The sequence below is a fragment of the Dufourea novaeangliae genome, unplaced genomic scaffold, assembly GCF_001272555.1.
Source record: "Dufourea novaeangliae isolate 0120121106 unplaced genomic scaffold, ASM127255v1 scaffold248, whole genome shotgun sequence".
Lineage (NCBI taxonomy): Eukaryota > Metazoa > Arthropoda > Insecta > Hymenoptera > Halictidae > Dufourea > Dufourea novaeangliae.
In genome coordinates this window covers 931-22,587 of record NW_015374156.1, presented here as the reverse complement: position 1 = coordinate 22,587, position 21,657 = coordinate 931, and the positions used below count along the sequence as shown (strand labels likewise).

Genomic DNA, 21,657 nt, shown 5'->3' with positions numbered 1-21,657 from the left:
TTTAACTAAAAAATTGTAATAAAATAAATAAAATCTGAAAGTTTATATACCTTGCGTATATTATAAGTAAACATAATATACAATTTCATAACAAGGAACAACATTTCACAGAACATGAACCAACATAATAATAATTTAATTATTCTTTAATGGGAATAATCGAGTATGTACGCGGGGACTTGATAGAACGCGAGCACAACCTCGACAATAATAAACTTGGAATAGTTGAAGCTTTTGTCAAGAAAGCATCTTGTGTATACTCAAACGGTATTATTGATGTTATAAAAACAATTTACTAAATTTATTAAGAAGTCACGAGTATGATCAGCTTTAGTTGGAGTTATGTTATATAAAATTTACTAGATTGCAGTTTTACAAAATCTTATTATGCTACTACGGACAATACATAGTGGGGTAATAAATCATGTCCATGAATAAATTATGTGACAATGCATTGATTTAAGAGAGCAACTTCCAACAAATAATTCATATTTACTTATTCATACTCTTCTTTTATTATAATTGATTCACTATCTGACAATGTAGGAGTTACAGTTGCTAAAAGTTCCGGTGGCACATTTACAGGTGTTGTGTTTGATTCTTCGACATTTTTCGAAGCGTTAACACTGGAACTGACCATGTACACTTGCAAGACGCTTTTTCCAGGTTCCTCTGGCGATTCTTTTGATAAAATAACCAAAGATCCTGGCTCTACATTGTCAATATTTGGTATGACTGTTTTAACAGGGTTTGCATAGTCTCTTTCCGGATGAGTATTGGTATTTTCAAATATTATATTGTCCAGAATTTTTGTGTTATCTTGTGGTGCTGTTGCAGATTCCTGATCGCTAGATTCGTAATTTAATCTTTCGTTATCAAGTGTATTTATGTCTGGTCCTTGCAGTTTTTTTACTTTCGGTAACCTTCCAGACCTAGTTGGTCGTACATGATAAATTTCTGTGTCGCTGTCAAAACCCGAGTATATACTTAATGATTCAACATCTTCCGTTTGAATTGGTAACGTTTCTGGTGTTTTCTTTTCTTCCTTTATTTTTTTACGTTTTTTTTTCTGTGTCTTTTTTAATAAATGCTGGTATTCATTACCTTCTGTATTTTCATTCTGTACCATTGAATCTGAACATTCTCCTTCATCCGATGCATCCATTTCTGCAATACTAGTTGCTACGAGTCCTGAAAATTGTAAAACATCTGTGAAATAATGTGAACATCATTAAGTTCCTTTTATATTTGTAGTATATTCATAATGTTTGAATATTTAACATTCAATTTAATTGAAACTTACTGCACTTCCGCTTTCTTTCTGCTTTTTTAAGTGTTTTTTCCTTTGATCCCTTATGTTTTTGTTTTTCTTGTGCATTGGAATGTTCTTTTTCTGAATCTTCGAACGTGGCTATGAACATATACCAAAGTGAATGTTTAGTTTTATATACATACGTGCAGGATCGTTAAACTTTTTGATAGATTTATTACAAAGCTCACCTAATGACTTTTCTAGTAATTCAATATCAAATTCTTGATGGTATTCAAGCACTTTTTCAATTAAATTTCTATTTATTTTTTCTTCTTTCTTAAATTTCATCTTAATTTCTTGACGTGTTCTATTTGGAAAAAGACTTTGCATCAGCAAAAAGTCGGTACCAACTGTATTTAATGCTTTATAAAATTTTAGAGTTTCCCATCTGGGCCATTCTTTACTTTTTTGACGCTTTTTATAGAATCCACCTCCAGTATCATCATCAATAATAGCTTCCTTTGCTAAAATTTCACGGTTTTTCTTAGCATTGGTTTGTTCTATAACAAGGCTTTGTTCATCTATTATTAGTTGACCATCTGGTCCAACTTTTACTTGTGGTGCAGGCATTGCAGATGATGGATCATCCTCATGTTCTTCTTCTTCTTGAAGTTCTTCAGGTCTGTAACATCAAATCATTATTCGATACTTTTCATGTATGTTATCTTGAAACATATTTATTATTGTATTAATAAAATGCTTACTGGCATGTTGAAATTCTTCTTGCTATGGTTTCAGACTCCTTAGATCTCTTCATAGGATTAGTAATAGGGTTGTAATATATTAAATCGTACATAGTAAGTTTATTTCTGTCCGGTGTTTTATTTTCATGCTTCAAATTAAATTCTCTTCTAGCTTCTGCTAATTTTCTTGCAGATTCGGAAACTAAAATACGTCTCTTTTGACCTACTCTTGATTTTGTTAAGCTAGCTGTTTTATCATTGTTAACAGCAGTGTCCTTAGCTACTTCTGTTACATGAACTAAATCATGTTTTGTATGATTGATAGTGGCAGAAGTAACTCTCCTACTATCATCTTCTGATTCACTTGCACTTGCTCCACTTCCCTGGATGCTGTTTCTTCTGATTCTGCCACCACCATCTAATTTAGGCGTTGGTCTCATGAAATTTAATCGGCTTTGTGCTAATTTTGTAGGAGAACCTAAACATCGAAAGTTACCACAAAGTTTTCAATTTGTATACTTTCAAAGAGATAGTCATCCATTATATTAACCATTAAACTTACTAAGTTGTGTTATATTTGTGCTTTCTGAAGATTGCATAGTGTCCTTCCTAGATTCGTCAGAACTTTGTTTTAAATTATCTTTAGGTAGAATATCTTGATTGCTTGTCTCATGCTGTATCTCTTCTGTTATTACTATAATTTCCTGAGATTGCTTTTTTTGAATATTAGTCTCTGCAGTTTGTGATTGAGTTACTGGAGAATTATTAATTTCACTGTTAGTTTTCTCAATTGGTTCAGTTATATCTGCAAATTCTGTGATAGTTGTTTCTTGTGTTGTTTTCCGTCGGGTTGGAACAGTAACTGTAGCTTTTATTCGTGCTCGCTTCATCTTGTCAGTACAAAGGTTGAATAAGATCTACAAAAATTTTAAATTCAAATTATTAAGGATTAACATTTCTTAACCTATAAGATGACAAAGCTCAAAGCTGTTTACATACTTACCAGTAGCAATTCGCAAGGCGTACAAAAAAATAAACTATATAATAAGTCTTTATTTGCTAATGTGACATTTTTTACGTCGATAATTTTTTTACCACTCACAGTAAAAAAATGTATTAGCTGCTGTTCTTATTGTAAACATGTTAATCTGTTCTTACAAAATTCTATTTTACTCTTGTGTAAAGTAATAATAATGGTATCATGTCTTATATTGCTCATATATAAGTGGGAACAGATTTCCACTTTCTTCACGTTAGGTGAATATATTCGTACATGGTTTTCGAAGTTTGCGTCCCTCTATGATTTGCTATGATTCTTCTGAATGAGGCCCTCTACCTCTACCTCTACATCCCTTTAATCGGAGTGAATCGGAGACGAGCAGAGATGGCAGAGACGATCTGTGCTTTAATTTTAAAGTCAACGAATCAATAAACTGGATTGTCTTTTGAAAATTGTCTTGCTATGATATTAAATATACATATTTAGTCTGCAATAATTAATGGAAAAATGATACATAATATTATATTCTTGTACCTTAATCTTTGTATCAATGTTATATTTTTGTAGATATGGCAACGATATCGATTTTTGTTCTACTAATCTAGTATAATTGTTGCTTCAGTTTAAATACTTTTATTAAAAATGTGGCAAGATAATGAAGTTCGATTTGACATTTCTTACAAGTAATACGATTACATATATTAATATATACAATGTATACTATATATTTATTCTCCAAGTCATACAATTTTTCTTAATTATGCTTTCCCAAATTTTATTTTTCAGTATGTTTTGCTTTAAGGTTTGTTTGTAATTCTTTTTAACAAAACAAAAAGTTTAAACATACGGCTTAGCCGGTGAAATATTTCAATTTTGTGCGTTTTATTGAAAAACGATTTGAAGTTACAACTTTATATCTCATATAAAGTATTAAGAGAAAAATTCGTATTCAGACATTATTTGAAATCTTATTTAGTCTCATGCAGTTACGACTGGGAGAGTTTGCAGCTGATAAACTGGATTTAATTGAAGACACAAAAGGAAATGCGGGTGATAGTGGAAGACTCATAATAACTAATCTCAGAATAATATGGCATTCTATTCTTCTTCCTAGAATCAATCTAAGTACTGGCCATCACTATTTTTAACTATTACACTAATACTTTTGCAGTTCTGTGAAATCGTTTTTTGTAGGTATTGGGTACAACAACATCATTGCAGTGAATTCTAAAACTATCTACATCGTTAGTATACTTTTACGTGATATATATTATTTTTTATCTATGTAAATTAAGTAAAGTAAAAATAACTTTTATAGTTACAAGGAAAACACACGCAAGCTCTATACATTTTAGCTTCTTTTCGAAATTGTAGATATGAATTTATATTTACAAATCAAGATTCAAAAAGTACAAGACATTATACATCAGTTATTGGTATATACAGGTATATTTCATATTTTCTGATTCAAATACTTTTTTTGTAAATAAAGCGATACGAACAATAAGTATGTGCTTCAAGATTATAATTGTTGGGTTATTATAATCAGAATTTTCTTTTCAAAATATAATGCTACAGAGCTTACACTTCATCGAGGATTTATAGAGAAATCAAGTTAAGAAGTGGCATAATTAATGAAAAACAATTAACTTTACTGCCACAAGAAACTGTTCATTCAACTCTCCAAGATATTTGGAATTTATCTTTAGAACAGGTGAAAAAACCATTTGACATGTGAAAATGAAACCATTTTTGCAAAATTAAACATTGCAATTTGTTTTCTTAGGGAAATATTGGTACTTTCATTGTAACAAATATACGTTTAGTATGGTTTGCTGATATGAATGATCAGTTCAACGTATCAATTCCATATTTGGTAATAGCAAATGTAAGTAGATATATTAAAAATACAATCAGTAGGTATCCAAAAAGAAAATAAAATAATTCTAATTTTTATAGATTACCATTAAAAATTCAAAGTTTGGTCCAACTTTAGTTATTGTGAGTACAGAATCTAGTGGAGGCTATATTTTAGGCTTTCGAGTTAGTCCCCCTGAAAAACTTCATATTCTATATAAAGAAGTTTCAACGTTGTTTAAAACGTTTGAAAAATGTCCAACTTTCGGCGTAGATTATACATTTGAGCATCAGGTAAAATTAAAGATAAAAATATATTTTCAAATAATGATTAATTAATGACTTATTATAGGCACCTGTACAACGGGAAGTACACGTAGAACAGTATTCTGAACAAGAAGACAGTCAAATAGATCATTTAAACGTGTTTGGTTATTACTTTTCCGAAGGAGTACATAAAAGAAAACCTAATGTTTCAGATTATTTAGGCCTTGCTGCAGAGAAACCAACAGAAATCAGTACACTACAGAATATATGGGAACTTATGCCTCAAAATTAGATGTATCATTTACTATGTGTACAATTATAATAATTATGAAGTTAATAATATTTTAAGGGAAAGTAAAAAAAGAACAATGGAATGTGTATATATATTTTTCTTTTGTTCTTCAATATATAAGCCGCGTTTTAAGTGATATAAGTCCGATTGTAAACATAACATTAGTTGAAATTAGTTTCAGTTACAAACTTGTCTTCTTTTTATTACGTATACACGAATATAGATATTTTAATATCTCTGTAATTAATAGAAATTTATCTGTTGCGCAGAATTGCACAGATATTAAATATCTCAATGCAAGAAAAATTTGAAGGTACCTCTTTCATAAGAAACGTCTCACACTATTAACACGACTTCAAATATACTTTAGCATTTTATTTACTGAAAAGTCAACAACTACAAAGAATTAATAAAAAAATAGATAATTAGAATTAAAATATTGATATTCTACAATACAGCATTGAGTAAGTCTTCAGTTTTTTAGTTGCGATTTCGTATTATCCCATATTCATGAGCATTACTTCAAATGGATCGCTGTTCATACGTATTTGATTTGCGGTTGCAGCGTCTTCTAAATTTTGAATTTCCCTTTCGTTAACACTACCATCCTATATTAAATAGAAAAAACATTGTATCTTAATGTTCTTAAAATTACTTTGCGTATAGTTTCTTTATAATAATCGTAATGGATACCTCAGGTAAAGGACTCCATAATCTGATTACCGGATCAATACCACTAGTAGCTAATAAACATGTAGATGGATGAGGTTGAAGACAATTTACAATGCGTTCATCTCCTCTTAGTACGCGAATAATATTCGTTGTATGACGATCCCAAATAAAAAAGGAACCATCATCTGATCCTGCTACAATGTACTGACCATTGCTTAAAAAAAAAAATCGATAACCATCCATATATTATAAATAGATAGATATTAAAATTCGTCGCTTAATCGTCGCCAAATATATACTTACTTTCCAAAAAAGTTAGCTTCTTTTATATCAGTTGTAGTATTACAGTGTCCACAAAATCTCATCTTATAGTCAATCGTGTTACGTCGCCATTCTTCCTCATATTCTGATATTTGTAGCATCGATTGACTCGTGTTACTATCTCCACCTAATTACACAATAATGAAAGAAACATTTTTAAATTTAGTCATGAAACAACAATAATTTAAAATGTTAATATAAAACATACCAGAATCTAAAGCTTCCTTTATATCCATTTTTAATGCTTTACACGCAGAATTAGATGCATACTCCGGAAACTTTTGTTGAAATTCTTTAAGTACTTTATCAGCTTCAGTTGCTCGATGTAAATAAAAAAGGCAACGTGCCAGTCTAGAAATACATATATAATAATTCTATATATAAGTCAATGAATCAATCATCATAATATTAACATATTATTGATACCTAAAACGTGCTTTTACATGTTCTGGATCAAGAAGTAATGTTGTTTGACAGTCTTTAAGAGCAGCATATATATCACCATCCCTACAAGTTATATAAAATTAGGTCATATTAAGTTTTATGTTTTTTCTTTTCTACAGTTAAAGTGCCATTTTTTTAATATCAAGTACAATAATTTTAATGTAAAATTTCATACCAAGTACGTTTCATATATGCGGCAGCTCTATTAGCGTAAAGCACTGCAGCTGTAGGACAATAACTAATTGCCTTGTCGTATAAAGTAATTGCCAAAGCATATTTCTGTTGCTCAAAATTTTCATTAGCCTAAACATGATAGGAATAACAACTTCATTTTGTTTCTTCTCGAGTTTAATTTAACGAACAATATTACTGAACTTACTTGAGATTTTAATTCCTCTACATAAGGTGGCAGAACTTTCACATTTTTCTTAGTATAATCCGCATTGTCCTCGCCGTTTTTCTCCAGGTAGCAGTTCCCAAAGTCTCCTATGTTCATATATTTTTCAATACTTCTTATAAGTACGAATAAAAATATAAAAAGTTGCATTAACGTTCATAGTTACCTGAATAACCATTAGTAGTATAACCAAAGCAGGTCTTCACATTCTTTGGATTGTTGATGTCGAACAAATAAATCTGTTCACCGCCCATGTTAACAAGAAGTTCATTCCCATCGGCACTGAAGGTTAAGTAGGTAGTAGTAAGACTCCTATTATTGTCACGCTGTCGAGAGTGCAGATGGCCTGCTCAATATCAAACATTAACAGTTTCTGTTAAAGCAATCATGCAATGTGTAATAAAAGAGGAAAATAAGGGTATAGGAGTCGCGTACGCTATCTCTGATCGTACGAACGAACCCGCGATAAAATACTGTGCGCAACCCAATGGTATATTCTCATCTGGATCACCTGCACCGGCATGGTGCATACTTAAATTTCCTCTCTCCCAATCGCTGCGTGGAGAATAGATAATAGGCACCTATAAAAATATACAACTAAACGTTAAAAAGAAACAAAATAGAAATAATAAAAGAGTAAATAAAGATTAAATAAATTGAAGATCCTCTTATATTGATAATTACCTGAGACAGCTTAATCATTCTGCGATCGTACATTCGTATATAGGCATCATTGGCTCCAATGGCTATTAATTCTGGTCTTTTTGGATTTATGGCGATACATTTGGCTTCTGCATACCGACCCATATGGTTAACAAGATTTATTAACACAGTATTAGATTCATTGTTTCTGCAGGTGTGTGGTGTACGAATGTCATGTTGTAAAATAAGACCATCTTCTGCAGCACTCCAAAAGAGGAAAGGTACAGTAGATGCAGTGGTAATGCGTTTGACACGGCCTATATGGCAATTGCATATAAGTATAGGTTCAAGAAGTGTTAAATCACGAACTCGTACTTTGCCATCCCCAGCACCTGATACTAGTATACTATCATTTGATTTTGGCAGAAACTAAAACATATGTATAATTACAAGGCTGTTCGTTTCTTTGGTTTAAGGAAAGATTTAACTTTGGGAATTTTCAAATCACCTTGACAGAAAATATATTTCCTTCATGACCTGTTCGTAGTACCAATTTTTTTTCATATCGAAATGGATCCCATAAGATAATATTCATGTCATCGGATGCTGAAGCAAGAATTCTAAAAGTATAGAGTAAATTATATGTATTATATAAAAATGTTCAAATGTGTCATTGTGTTTTTTCTGATAATTCCTTGAATTATGTATCATGTATCAAAATATTTTCTATTTAATGTAATTAATAATGCTTACTGTCCACTTTCGTTCCATTCTAAGCAATTAACGCATCCTTTATGCCCAACCAATTCTTTCTCTAATCCTAACCGAGAAATCAAATTTTCTGTGACATGTAGTTTCTGAGAGACTGCACGTGCTACAGAATCCTAAAACAGTTTTAAAAGAAGTCAATTCAATATTTATTAATACAGAAGCATTTTTCATTGACATACCTGTATTTCACGTTGTCGTACCAAATCCAGAACTCTATAATCTTTATCATGTACATTAAGCATTTCTATACTTATTTTATATAACGCTTTATTATATTAAGCAACTTAAATATCTTCTGAAAATTATAAGATGACAATTATTAGCATTAAATTTATAGAAAGATTTGTTTAAAGAAATGTGTAAATATGACTTGTAATGCAAAACAACGTATCACTGAACACACAGAAAACAATAATATAGAAAAACACAAATATTTTGGAAATAATTTCATATAAATACATAATTACAATCGACACATTGTAGTTGTAAAATATGATTTATAAAAAAAATGGAGGAGTGTATTTTTTATTAATACATTGTAGAAAAAGTGTTAAATCTCTTTACTCTTTTACATAATACTGTGAAATTAATAACTTTTACACCTTATCAATTCATCACATCTACAGACTAGATTTAAAACATAATAATGCACTTTTATTTCAATCAACATTCGATACATATTTCTAACTGCGTATTATCTTTCAATGGAACTTATTATGTGAACATGTTTCTTTTGATACAATATTAAGCTTTATTACTTTTTATATTGTTTCATTTAATTTATAACTATTAATTAATATTATATACGTATATATGACGTACATACAAATGTTTTTATGATTACCAAATTTGTTTTAAGATGAACTTACGTTTAATATTCAATACAGTCTTTCGTAGTTTCATTACTCATTTAAAGTTATACACCTATTAAGTCTATTCGACATTTTTTTTCGTTTAAAAATTCATTATTCTTGCAATTTAATTAAATTTTCGTACCGTTACCATTGAAACATATGCACATGCATGCACATATATACTCTTATTGCAAAACTTGTCCATCCTTATGCTAGATACAAGAAAAGTACCAGTGTTGTAGCTTTCAATTGGTAGAATACGTATCGCAATCGCATTCTCTCAATTTTTCATAAAGATTCACCAAATCGATAGAACCATATCACTTAAGACCTGTGCAGTTTCACTGGGAATACTGAAGTTCCATAATTTAAGAAAAACATATTTTTGATTATCTAAGCGTAACATTGCTACAACATTTTTAGTGCTTGCTGCTGATTTTTTCCATCCATCTAATAAAAGAATGGCATTCCTTGATTCAATAATAATATATACCTACTAGCTAGAGATGGCGTGAACTGCTACTTGTGAAACACTCGTGATCGATCACGTTCGTTCCCCATCACGGTGACTTTTCATAGAGACCCCGTGTGCTGAAAGCGTGGGGTCATAGAAACCCCGGTGGAGGCGCCAGAGACCCCGTATGGTGAGAACGCGGGTCACAGAACCCCCGCAGGAGGCGTCAGCACAGACGAGATATAAGAATAGACCTAACATGCAATGTAATTTTCTGTCCAATGCTTCGAGGGCGTCAGAAGCCCCAAGTGTCAATACCCGACGTTACCGATAAAGCATGAATTCTGAGTATTATTAGCACAAATGAAGTGTTATATACAGTGATGCCAGGACGTGGGATTTTTCCCACGCATGCGCACTACCTAATCCTCAGTAACGTATATACTTCACTCAAATATGGGGTATCGTTAGACCCCCGTGACAATTGAAATACGGTAGAAATTACAGGAAGAGGACATTTTTAAAAGAAATAACATATTTACATGGAAATAAATGAATATATATTTTTTTATTATTTTGTACATCTGCAGCCGATTTATTACATGAATACAAACATTTGTTGCGAGAGTAAGAAAAACTGCAGAAAACCTTACTAGTATTCAAACAAGAACATTATATATAAAACATATAGTCGTGCTTTCATCAATTAATATTGAAAATTTCTGAATTTTTAATTCTGTAATAAGCTTATCGCTTTCGCGTTTGCCTATTACATTTTTTATTATCTGCGTACATTTAGTTCGTGACAATTTTAGATCCTTAACCACCTGCGGATCTGAACAGGTTTCCTTTAATAAAGGGACCATGTGATTAATTGTTTGAAAAGCTATATTGTGCTCCGCGTAAAACGCAGCTAACTTTATTTCGGCTGTTTTGACTTTATTAACATGGTCCAAATCAGAATTACTATCAACTTTTGGTAATAAAACAGATGGTGTGATATCACAGCTTTTGCTTGTATTTTTAATATGTAATTGAGTCCGCGAATGTCTAATAAGTTCTGATTTTCCGCATGCCAAGACTTTATTGCAAGCCGTGCAGAAAGCTTTTTTATTATTATCAGATTTTAACCAGTCTTTGAAAATATTATTCTTTAGCCAAGATAATTGGAATACTTTCCCTTTGTTACTTCTCTTCTTATCCGCCAATCCACTCGAACTAGGCTGCTGGTAATCCATCTTCTGGTTTCTGTCACTGTAATACACTAATATTGCACTACAATTCAATATATTATATAACATTACGCGACTCACCTTCACTTTAACGAAAAACGCGGGAAACAACTGGGAAGGGCCCCTTACGCGTACCTACTGTTGCACATAGATACATCCATGGAAACAACCGCCGTCGAGCTGTGACGTCAGCATGCGCATGCGCACGAAGGCTCCCATGTGGGAGAAAATCCCACGTCCTGGTATCACTGGTTATATATTCCATTCATATTGCATGTATCTACATGATTTGACGGGAATAAAAATATCTGATGCTTCAGTTTAAGGTTAAGGGATAAATATGACAGTCATGAAATATGAAACGGAAAAGTATATATTTTTTCATTTGACTAAAAGACAATTTATTCTAAATGCATCGTTAATGGCATTTTATTAATGTTTCTTTTTACACGTTCTTGTATTATTTGTTTTTATATCTTGCCTTACATTTGTATATTTGTAACAGATAAATGCAGAATAGATGTAAGTTTCATAAATAGTTTATCAAATCTATATGTGGGAGAATATATACACCGCTTTCATTAACATCTACATATTTATAATTTATATGGGAGTGTGAATAGTTTTACTGCCTATTGTAAGAATTTTAATACGCACGAACAATTACTTTCTGGCAATTGGTAAATTTTTACATATGAATTTACTTACACGTTATTTACTTCCAAAAATTTTATTTATTGCGAGTAATTAAATAATGAACGTATGTTAATATTCAGCTACGTGTCTCTCAAATTAAGTGAAATACAGAAGTTTTAGTTTTTTTGAAAATTAGTGTCAAAGAATGCAGCAACTGGTCAGATTAGTTTCGTAAATAAATCGAAACCCTGTATCGGCACATTATTTTTTATGCTATCAAATATTACACGAAATCTTTTTGGAAGTAGTAAAATCTTTTACACAAATTCAATGAAATACTTTCAGGTACCCAGTCTAGGACTTTGAAATTAGAATGTTCAAAAAGAAGTAAAAAACTTTCATATTTGCAATTATTTTGTGAAATGAATAATAAATAAGGGTCTTAGGGATTTATACTGGAGAGCTAAATCCTTAAAAGGAACATGTCGCTTAAACAAATTAGTTAAATATGATATTTATTTGGGGAATATGAACATCATAAATAAACGAGAGCGGTAGAGCGAGTTGTGGTATCGGTGCTCTCCGTCGGTGTCGACGCGTGCTGAGGAATTTCAGTGGTCTATGAGGGGAGGTGTGCGAGAGAGAGAGTACGGTAGAGCCTGCCGCGGTATCGGTGCTCTCCGTCGGTCCAACGCACTAGTGACGTTGCGTCACACAGTTTATTGACTTAGCCGTGTACGCCGTGTACCAAGGTCGTGGTCGTACCATCCAGTGCTTGCTTACTTTCTCGCGAGCCGTCGCAGATGGTGGGCCGGGTGGGCGCGTGTCTCAACTTGTCCTTTCTCTTATTACTAACCCATTGTGTGTTGCAGGCATTTGACAACCAGTTAACTTATTTACTGTGCATATTATTAATTTATTTACTGTACATATTATTAATTTATTTACTGTGCATATTATTAATCTATTTACTGTACATATTGTTGTGTCCCCTCTCTTGTTACTAATCCCTTGTATGTTACAGATGTTCGAGAACCATTGGCTTCGATATTTATCTTCTTATGTACTGTGATTCATTTACTGTGATTTATTTACTGTGCATATTATGTAGTCTATGTGTATTGTATAATGAAAAATATTTTTCCAATCAGTTATTCCATCGAAAGAAGACATCGATCAACGTCTACATCTTCAAACCGTCTACCACTGCGTTAAGTTACTGTAAGTTAAACTTAAATCATAATTCGATATTCATTGTTATATTCATATTCATTATCACATCGTAATGATAATTATTATTATTAATTTTAGTCTATCTATTAATAGACTTAAATTGTGACCATCCATTGTGCATATCAAGTTATTATTAATTCATTTTGCTCGTTGATTCTCTACACAGACTTGGGGTACGGACAGTGGGTCTGTACCTATGGTACGGACAGTGGGCCTGTGCACTAAGACTGTTTGCCGATCCCTCTGGTTTCTATTGAGAAGCCAGATATCGGACGTGTTTAGTCTTTGCCTGGTAAGTAGGATTTGGAGAAAGACTCGTGCGTGCAAGGGTACGGAGTAGTCGGGAGGCTGCTCCGTAAACAGAGAATCTCGCTTGCACTACCATGCTTGTGTACTCCTTTGGTTCGGGTCTGGTACGCAGGTGACCAGCCCAAAGCTCCATGGCAGTAAAAGATGGATCCGGGTTAGCGAGGTGTCGCCCGTCTTTCCTATTTTCTTAAACCAGGTTCTGGCGACAACACTTGCATCGCGATACTTGTTCATACTGTAGTTTAACGTGGTTCATCGTAGACTTAATAACTGCTTGGTATATAGAATATTAGGTGCGTAAACGAAATGATCGATGGAACTTTTTCCATTCCGTCTATCTCTTTCGTTTGAGTATTAGCGACTACGTTGCGTTTAGTTTAAGTTATTTTGTATTAATAGCATTAATTCGTATTAATTAGAATATTAAGATAATATTAGTTCTAAGCTGAAGAACGAAGACAACCGACGAGGGAACTTAGTTTTTTATAGGTTTAGGCTCAAGAAAGAAGTCATCCGCCGAGGGATTTTAGTACCGATAGTATTACATAGTTAAGATTTAAGTTATTTATAAGGTATATTGTGAAAGGTGCGTAGATGTAGAACTTGTGATTCCATCTCCCTGCCTTGGGCCTCCACTCGCAGCAACCTCCTCGTGGTGAGGCCCGGGCAATCGGTATTGTCTTCGGTAAAGTATTGTAAAACGAAGATAATATCGAGCTAATGGCTGCGAACTTTGCATTTATTTCGTAACAGCATGTTCTATGTTACAGCGGACTTTCAAGGCGAAGGTAATTACATTTATACATAAATTTATATATGTATCTTAAACTATGTATGTATATGGCAATATTACTGAAATTCTGGCCCTCTATAACGCGTACAAAAAACTTATTGCGTTTAATATTGTTTTTATGAATATGTATATGTATTATTATGTACATTTGAGTAAATTATTTTATTATTCCATTGTTATTACAATAGTTTAACAGTGACAACAAACGCATGTATATTTTCAAATATCGGACTAACAGTATATTTTTATTCTACATTATTACATATAAGTGAGTAATACGTATCAAAAACGTAATCGAAACACAGATTTTTATTACACCACAAACATCGCATAAAAGATATTTCGTTATATTGACATTTGTAATAATTATGAATGTTGCGAGGATATCAATATTATTGAAATTATGGAACATATAACGAAATATCACTGTAACACTTAAAAAAGTTTTAAAGTTCCATTTATATCATTGTCCTGTGAAAATGTTCATACTTCCAAACATACGTCAGGTAATATAAGCTTCATTTCATCGAATTGTCTTAAAGATAACTGCATAAACAGTGTACAATCTTATACTAATTATAGTAGTCTGGTTCAACAGGTTACTACAGAAACTAACTACTGCCTACGTCTTTGAAACTTGGGCTGTAGACTACAGCCTGTAGTAGTATTTGCAGAAATTGCCATGGTTGCTGGGGTTATTATCTAATTTGTCCACGGGAACACGGACAAGCGTCAGTCCCAATTCGACAGTTGCACGAGCAACATTCGACCGAGCTAGAGAGTTGTACGAACAACAGCGATAAAGGATCACGTTGCAATGTGCTAGAGCTAGAGGGTCTGCTACAGCAGTACTGACAGTAAACTAGCAGCAGAAATATAACAGGTCTGCTGTCATGATGTAACGTCAGAAATTGAAGAGACCTGCTAATATTCTGACGGCAGCTTCACCCCACAAATGCAGTGGAACTGCGTAACTTACAGTAGACATTCGTTTATTGCCGGCCTTTTTATTATAGATGGGAACGCCCTTCGCTCACACGTATTTCTGACATACATGCGCGCACCCCACTTTGTCGTCTAGCACGCTCAGGACAGACACTGACGGACCACTGAATCAGTGGTCTGGGTTAGGTTATATTAATTTAAATTTCTATTTCTAATAATAAATAATAGTTCATTTTTATTTCTGGTTGTTTATATAGTTGTTACGTCTGAGTCGTACAATTTCTACAAACTTACCGTCAATAATTTTTGTAGGAGAGATCTTGCTTACTCAAGATCTTCCGGCGGAATCAGGCGGAATCCTCTATTTGTTCAAGATCAACGAGCGGCTATTGATCTCGGTGGGTCGAGGATTTTGAAATCGCAAGAACTTTTAAGAACAGTAAAAATGCATTAGGAAAAATTGTGTTTTTGGAAAATGATTGTCTGTTTATTTTATATTCAACATGAAAATATGTTCTTTTTAATGGAAGAAAATTAATAAGTAGAGTTAAATTTCCAAATAAAATAACAATTTATTAATAAACATAGGAAATATATCCATAAAAATTATAACTTAATGTTAATTAAACTAAGATGGTAGCGTGACGCAGTTTATTAATATAAAAACCTGGAACGGAGCTGGTTATCAATGTATATCAGTGCAATAAAACTCACCCTTGTTCAGTTCATTTCGTTTAGCCGAATGCGAATTTTGCACTACACTGGGGCAGTTTTGTTCGTCGAATACGATATAAAAGTTGCATGCTAATCGTGCAACACAACCGAATACGATTATTGCACTGCACTGAGGCAGAGAGCATCATCCGAATGTGCGGCACCGAAAAAGTTGGCATTCAGTGCACACCAGTGCGGGTTTCCGAATTCGCTATTAGAAAGAATGATCGACTATAGGTTCGATTTTCATCTATGTTTTTCTCTTTTCGGTGTGCGTCTCTTGTGGCGTGTATAAGGGCTTTTGATTTTAATTTCCATCGCCTATAGTGCTGTGATGTACATATTTTGACAAAATGTATTCTTAATCATAATAAATAATTTTTAACTTACATTAATTAAACGTAACTTATATTTAAAAATCGATGAAATTTGTAGCAATAATTTAGAAATAGACCTAAATTAATTCTGGTTGGGTATTAAAGCTTATTGAATATCGATACAGTTTGGTAGACCAACAGTATGAACAGAAAGGATCCGCAAAAGCAGATTATTACATTAATAAATTATAGACAATGGTGCATCAATTACAATTGTGCAATTTGATATTGTTATTAATGTTTCATCAAAGAAATAAAATTACGTGCATTTACTTACATTGTTTTGTTATCGGTTGTTATGACAACAAAACATGTAAACAAAGTATTTAGTAAAGATGGATTGTCTCGTAAGCACAAATGTAATTCTAATTTTTCACTTTACCTTTTACCAAATATTTGCTGCAAATAAAGAAGTCACTGTATTTTCTCAATTATCGAATTGTAAAAGTAATGAATATTTCGATAGTACATCATTTTCTTGCATGCAATGTGATACCAACAAAAATTTAGTACCTGCTACAGATCGTGAGTTTAAAATAATGTTAAACGAGCAGTGTGATAAATGTATGCCTTTATGTATGCTTTGGAATTTCTTTTACAGGATTACGATGCATATGTAATAAATTTAGTAAACAAATAGGTTTAAGAAATGATTATCCTATATGTGTTTCTTGTGGTTCCAATGGAATGGTGACCACAGATGAAAGAGATTGTATTTCATGTAACAATGCTTTATGTGACTGCAACATTAATGAAATACAAAGTAAAAATCAAAGTAGTTTATCTAAGATGGTATAGTAAAGTATTAAACTATTTATTATTATTATAATTTTACAGTAGATAGAGGCATAGATGGTACATTACTGAATGCTATGTATTGTCTTCCTTGCCCAAATAATACGTATCCATCTTTGGATAAATCTAAATGTTTGTCCTGCAATAGTCTTAAATATGATTATTATGTGACCTATATAAATTCAAAATATTATACATGGATACAAGATCAATGCTTGTATCGAAGTGCGTTTCCAAATGAGTTACACACAAATATTACAAATTTAATAAAATTTAAAAATCAAACTATGGATGATCACAATTTTAAAAATGAATTAAAAGCTGCACTATATTTTTGTAAGGTAAGTAAAGAAATATAGTAATAAATAAGAAATTATAATAAAAATATGTTCTTCAGAGAAAGCATAGATCAGCATGTGAATATTTATCAAATGTATGCATCTTAAGCTTTTATACTAATAAAATTGCTTGTGAATTGTTTGCACAAATGCAAACAGCATCTGTATGGTCAGTTTATAGTAAAAATGAAACTACAACAGTACTAAATAGCAAGAAAATTACACAGAAATACAGTTTATTAAAAAGTAACAATGTAAGTAATATATATTTTTTAAGGATACTTTGAGCGTATTTCATACATTCACATGGGCTGTATTTTTTTTTTAGAATAGCACATTAAATTTTAAAGTTGCTACTTTTTCTTTACATGGTAATTTTAAATCAATTGATACACCTAATATGCCATGTAACTTACTGGAAAATATTAGATTTGGTGTAAATTGCAAGAAAAAATGTAAATTTAGAATTAAGGATTTATTGTCTGCAGAAATCGAATTCATGTCTCCTTACTTAACGTTTATGGAAAACAGGAAAGTTTTAATGCATGCATTGCCTGTACTCATTAAAAATATGAATCAAGTAAGTAAATAATTGGAAAAACTATATTAGAATAATGATTACAGGTGATAAGTATATAATTTCATAGGACTGTTATTTTCAATTTCAGAATAATAATGATATATCCCAGTGGCAGTTGGTAAGAAAATTTTTCCTTGTTGATAACATTAGTGGCTATAAAACATCACTGAATCTTACAAATAAAGAAAATATCAACAGGATTAATAAATTATCAACATTAAGTTATATGAAATCTCTAAGTGTTATGTGAGTTATTTAAGCTTTTTTAACATACATGTTTAATGTATATCGAAATACAAATTTATTGCTTTTACAGTGTTAATGTTCAAAGTACAGAAGATAGTGATAAAATATTTCCGCCTTTATTAGTTGTTGAATATACTGAATTATTAGCTCAACAGATAAGCGAAACTGCAGATGTTATATTAAATTATGAAATTAAGTTTACTCTAACAGGCAATAACATTAACGTCATTTTTGAGGTAAAAATTATAATAATAAAATTATTATTACGAATGCATTATAACATAAAAATATCTTGATAGATAATCGTTGGAGTTTTCTCAGGAGTAGCATTAATTTGTTCTGCTATAAAAACATGGAATTACAATAAACAACACCGTACATCTTCTTCATATACAATACTACTAGTTTGGTTCTTCATTTATACCATGGGTGCTGTTGGTACAGTGATAATTGTAACCCTAATCAGTTTGTGCATATATTTATTTATATTCTACAAGGAACAAACAATACCATATATTTTATTTTCTGACGATATTAATGAGAATATCATTAAAGTGTTTACTACAATAGCATTTCTGTTTAAAGTGAGTATATGATTATAAAATAAATAGAGCTATCATTATTATAATTCATTTATTTGCAATTTTTTATTTAGCTTGCAGAAATGCTTGGATTTATTTGTCAATATTGGAAACTGAACATATTTTTCATCGATTGGGAACAACCTAAAGCATTATGCAACCCATTTTCTTTATGTAAATTACATAGTAACAAATGGTCAAAACAAAAATATAAGCCTTTACACATATCAACAGAAACAATAATGGCTAAACGAAAGAAAGTAGTGAACAAATCAGACGAATGTAATAGTAGCATGAATACAGAAGAAACTAATTTTTCAGCTATCTATTCAATACCAGAAAGTTCTATACAAGAAGTACACAAACGGCATAATGTTCATACTTTTCCTGTTAGTATTTGGAGAACATGTCATATTGCCAATCATTGGCTACATCTACAAACTATTCGGAAAATAAATGTAATGGTACAATTAGTTGCTGTTTTAATTATCTTTCAGGTAAATAAAAACTATATCAATAATAGTAAGTGATATGATTTGAAGGATCAAACTTTGATTAATCTCTATATTTGAAATAGATCATACAGCAATATCCATCGATTCTTATAATACCTGAAATACCATCAAATTTTTCTAAAGACAATGACAATTTTATTTTGTACTATACAGTATGCATTTTGGTGTATGTTTTAATATACAGCATTCAATGGTTGTTATTCGGTGTTTTATATGAAAGGTGTAATACGAATAAAATGCAAGAATTTATAAATTTATGTTCAACTGTAAACATTAGCATATTTATTTTGCCATATAATTATTATGGTTTTTATATTCATGGAAGGTAATATGTATGATAAATATGTATAAAATTATAATGCCTGTAATTAACTATTTCTATTTTTTTATAACAGGTCAGTGCATGGAATTTCAGACACAGATTTACCTACTTTAATAAATAATTTAGAGAAAGAAAGAAATAATTTATGTGCATGTAAAGGTCTTGTACCTGGAACAAATCAACAAACATTCATATTATCTTTAACAAAAACATTCAGAATTATTTTAACCGAATTTTCAAATCAATCAAAAATTGTAGGTATAATTTTTATTTACATTATGTTTCAATTCCCAAAGATATTTATTTATTGTAACAATGATCTTCTTGTAGAGCTCGAGCAAATTCTTGAGAACAAATCATTTCACTAACATAAATTGGGAACAAATTTTTAATACACAGATTAAATTAAAACAGTTTTTATGTAAATTTGTGGATCACTGTTTTGAAGATATGGATTACATTGTTAAAGATCAACAATTCTTTGAAAAATTATTTAATATTATGTTTTTTCACAATGAAGAAAAGTCAGTTTTTTACATTGGTAATATTTCTTAATTTATACATTAATATGCAAGTGTTGTCAAATTATTTAACTTTTGCCTTTTTTACAGATAATAATCATTCATTTGATCAAGTATTATTTTATGGAAATGAATGGTTAATAGCTACATTTGAGTTCTCAATATTTGCTTTTATGATAGTTCTATTTAGGGACTGCGTATTGGCCATTACAGTTACAGTATCAGTATCAATGTTACTACTTTTAATTGCCAAACATAATGGGAAAAAGAATTTAAGTGATAATGTACTATCAGACAAAACTTTTCTAATATAATAGTATAAAAATTTTATAATTTCTTACTTACATAAAATGATATAAGCCTTAATATATCAAGTTTAAAAGCTAATTACGTTTTAAATTTCAATTTATTTTGTAAGATACAGTGTATACAGCAATAACAATACTATTTTTATGCGATAATATATGCAATTCATTCTTCTAAAGAACATTAATGATTATCATGATTTTCATCATGTCCATGTCCATGTCCATGACCATAATCTATTCCATAATATTTTTCTATACCTATTGTAATTAAAAATGCTGCTAACCCAAATTTAACACCTCTAAGTAAACCATATGTTAGTTGCCTATGGCGAGAAAAATTGAGATTTTGATAACGCCAGACTTCATTTCTCAACCAAGGATCCGATAGTCCTTTTTTTGCCAATTCTTCTTGAATATTTTTCAGTATTGGTACATTCTCCACTTTATATATATCAGGACTTGGAATCTTTGGTAATCCATGTCCATGATCTCCTCCCATTTTCTTGAAATAAGTCAAAATTTGGTCATTTTAATTACATATTCATATTACATAAATGTAAAAAATGTTTATTAATGTATATTATTCGATAAATTAGGTATAATGAAATGCATTACGAGTAATTAGAAGTTGATCATTGTAAGTGAATTTAAAATAATCATTGCAATATATTGATTAAAAAAGATAGAATATGTAATATATGAGAGACTAATGAAATATAATAACGATATAAAACTATTATGAAAAATTAATAAAAATATTCTTGTAACAACTATATAGAAGTTTCAAGGAAGTACATGATTTACGTAAGGTACAATATAAACTATTGGCAGTAAGGTTAGTTTAATATATTTGCTTAAAAACAAAGCTATTGTAACATTAATATCATAGCATTCAGTTTCATATAAAGCAGTGTAGTATTGTAAAATGATATTTTAAAGAAGAATTAAATAATTTACCTCCCGAAATAATTGAGAATTATTTAAGCACACACACACATATACACAAGATTCTTCGCTTGCAATACGATGACATACTCTACGTAACGTATATATTACCTAAATATATACATACGTAGCAAGCGCACAACATTTTTGTTTCATTAAGTTATTTGCATTCTTTTTACAGTTAACTAAATACAAATCTTTGTACTACATATTACTTATTTATTATTATTATTATTATTATTAATGCATTATTGTAAATGTAGTATAAAGTATACACATATGACTTTTCAACAATAATTCA

General features: G+C 30.9%; 5 protein-coding genes across 5 annotated transcripts; 2 read left to right on the top strand and 3 right to left on the bottom strand.

Moving 5' to 3' along the window:
* Positions 1-417: 417 nt before the first annotated feature.
* On the bottom strand, positions 418-2,742 carry LOC107191902 (transcription factor TFIIIB component B'' homolog). The gene is made up of 5 exons (XM_015581044.1): positions 2,558-2,742; positions 2,017-2,473; positions 1,501-1,934; positions 1,304-1,411; positions 418-1,191 (listed from the first exon to the last, which is right to left on the bottom strand). The coding sequence occupies exons 1-5, from the start codon at positions 2,592-2,594 to the stop codon at positions 497-499; spliced, it is 1,731 nt and encodes a 576-aa protein (XP_015436530.1). The 5' UTR covers positions 2,595-2,742; the 3' UTR covers positions 418-496.
* Positions 2,743-3,668: 926 nt separating this feature from the next.
* LOC107191873 (Bardet-Biedl syndrome 5 protein homolog) lies at positions 3,669-5,411 on the top strand. The gene is made up of 9 exons (XM_015581015.1): positions 3,669-3,678; positions 3,782-3,797; positions 3,972-4,045; positions 4,190-4,239; positions 4,314-4,441; positions 4,574-4,709; positions 4,782-4,883; positions 4,955-5,146; positions 5,205-5,411. Exons 3-9 carry the CDS (start codon positions 3,976-3,978, stop codon positions 5,409-5,411), a joined length of 885 nt encoding a protein of 294 aa, XP_015436501.1. The 5' UTR covers positions 3,669-3,678; positions 3,782-3,797; positions 3,972-3,975.
* A 497-nt stretch (positions 5,412-5,908) lies between these two features.
* On the bottom strand, positions 5,909-8,900 carry LOC107191872 (WD and tetratricopeptide repeats protein 1-like). Its single transcript, XM_015581014.1, has 13 exons — positions 8,838-8,900; positions 8,641-8,771; positions 8,396-8,507; positions 7,930-8,316; positions 7,706-7,790; positions 7,412-7,591; positions 7,228-7,334; positions 7,024-7,151; positions 6,831-6,911; positions 6,613-6,755; positions 6,387-6,531; positions 6,105-6,297; positions 5,909-6,019 (listed from the first exon to the last, which is right to left on the bottom strand). Exons 1-13 carry the CDS (start codon positions 8,898-8,900, stop codon positions 5,909-5,911), a joined length of 1,866 nt encoding a protein of 621 aa, XP_015436500.1.
* Positions 8,901-16,648: 7,748 nt separating this feature from the next.
* LOC107191871 (meckelin) lies at positions 16,649-20,417 on the top strand. Its single transcript, XM_015581013.1, has 13 exons — positions 16,649-16,730; positions 16,807-16,968; positions 17,046-17,341; positions 17,398-17,592; positions 17,667-17,918; positions 18,007-18,164; positions 18,235-18,400; positions 18,464-18,748; positions 18,820-19,242; positions 19,323-19,585; positions 19,656-19,836; positions 19,913-20,123; positions 20,194-20,417. The coding sequence occupies exons 1-13, from the start codon at positions 16,688-16,690 to the stop codon at positions 20,415-20,417; spliced, it is 2,859 nt and encodes a 952-aa protein (XP_015436499.1). The 5' UTR covers positions 16,649-16,687.
* Positions 20,418-20,500: 83 nt separating this feature from the next.
* On the bottom strand, positions 20,501-21,439 carry LOC107191970 (NADH dehydrogenase [ubiquinone] 1 beta subcomplex subunit 3). Its single transcript, XM_015581125.1, has 2 exons — positions 21,369-21,439; positions 20,501-20,913 (listed from the first exon to the last, which is right to left on the bottom strand). The coding sequence occupies exon 2, from the start codon at positions 20,908-20,910 to the stop codon at positions 20,593-20,595; it is 318 nt and encodes a 105-aa protein (XP_015436611.1). The 5' UTR covers positions 20,911-20,913; positions 21,369-21,439; the 3' UTR covers positions 20,501-20,592.
* Positions 21,440-21,657: the final 218 nt, after the last annotated feature.

Excerpts from the sequence above, each read along its gene's own strand:
- LOC107191970 (XM_015581125.1), bottom strand. The coding sequence starts at position 20,910 with ATGGGAGGAGATCATGGACATGGATTACCAAAGATTCCAAGTCCTGAT.
- LOC107191872 (XM_015581014.1), bottom strand. The coding sequence starts at position 8,900 with ATGCTTAATGTACATGATAAAGATTATAGAGTTCTGGATTTGGTACGA. Across the intron at positions 7,152-7,227 it reads TAGAGGAATTAAAATCTCAA|GCTAATGAAAATTTTGAGCA; the intron begins GTAAGTTCAGTA and ends TATCATGTTTAG. Across the intron at positions 6,912-7,023 it reads GCATATATGAAACGTACTTG|GGATGGTGATATATATGCTG; the intron begins GTATGAAATTTT and ends TATAACTTGTAG.
- LOC107191873 (XM_015581015.1), top strand. The coding sequence starts at position 3,976 with ATGCAGTTACGACTGGGAGAGTTTGCAGCTGATAAACTGGATTTAATT. Across the intron at positions 4,710-4,781 it reads GGAATTTATCTTTAGAACAG|GGAAATATTGGTACTTTCAT; the intron begins GTGAAAAAACCA and ends TTGTTTTCTTAG. Across the intron at positions 4,884-4,954 it reads CATATTTGGTAATAGCAAAT|ATTACCATTAAAAATTCAAA; the intron begins GTAAGTAGATAT and ends TAATTTTTATAG.
- LOC107191871 (XM_015581013.1), top strand. The coding sequence starts at position 16,688 with ATGCAATGTGATACCAACAAAAATTTAGTACCTGCTACAGATC. Across the intron at positions 16,969-17,045 it reads CAACATTAATGAAATACAAA|ATAGAGGCATAGATGGTACA; the intron begins GTAAAAATCAAA and ends ATTTTACAGTAG. Across the intron at positions 20,124-20,193 it reads AAAGTCAGTTTTTTACATTG|ATAATAATCATTCATTTGAT; the intron begins GTAATATTTCTT and ends CCTTTTTTACAG.
- LOC107191902 (XM_015581044.1), bottom strand. The coding sequence starts at position 2,594 with ATGCAATCTTCAGAAAGCACAAATATAACACAACTTA. Across the intron at positions 1,935-2,016 it reads AGAAGAATTTCAACATGCCA|ACCTGAAGAACTTCAAGAAG; the intron begins GTAAGCATTTTA and ends TTGATGTTACAG. Across the intron at positions 1,412-1,500 it reads ATTACTAGAAAAGTCATTAG|CCACGTTCGAAGATTCAGAA; the intron begins GTGAGCTTTGTA and ends ATATGTTCATAG.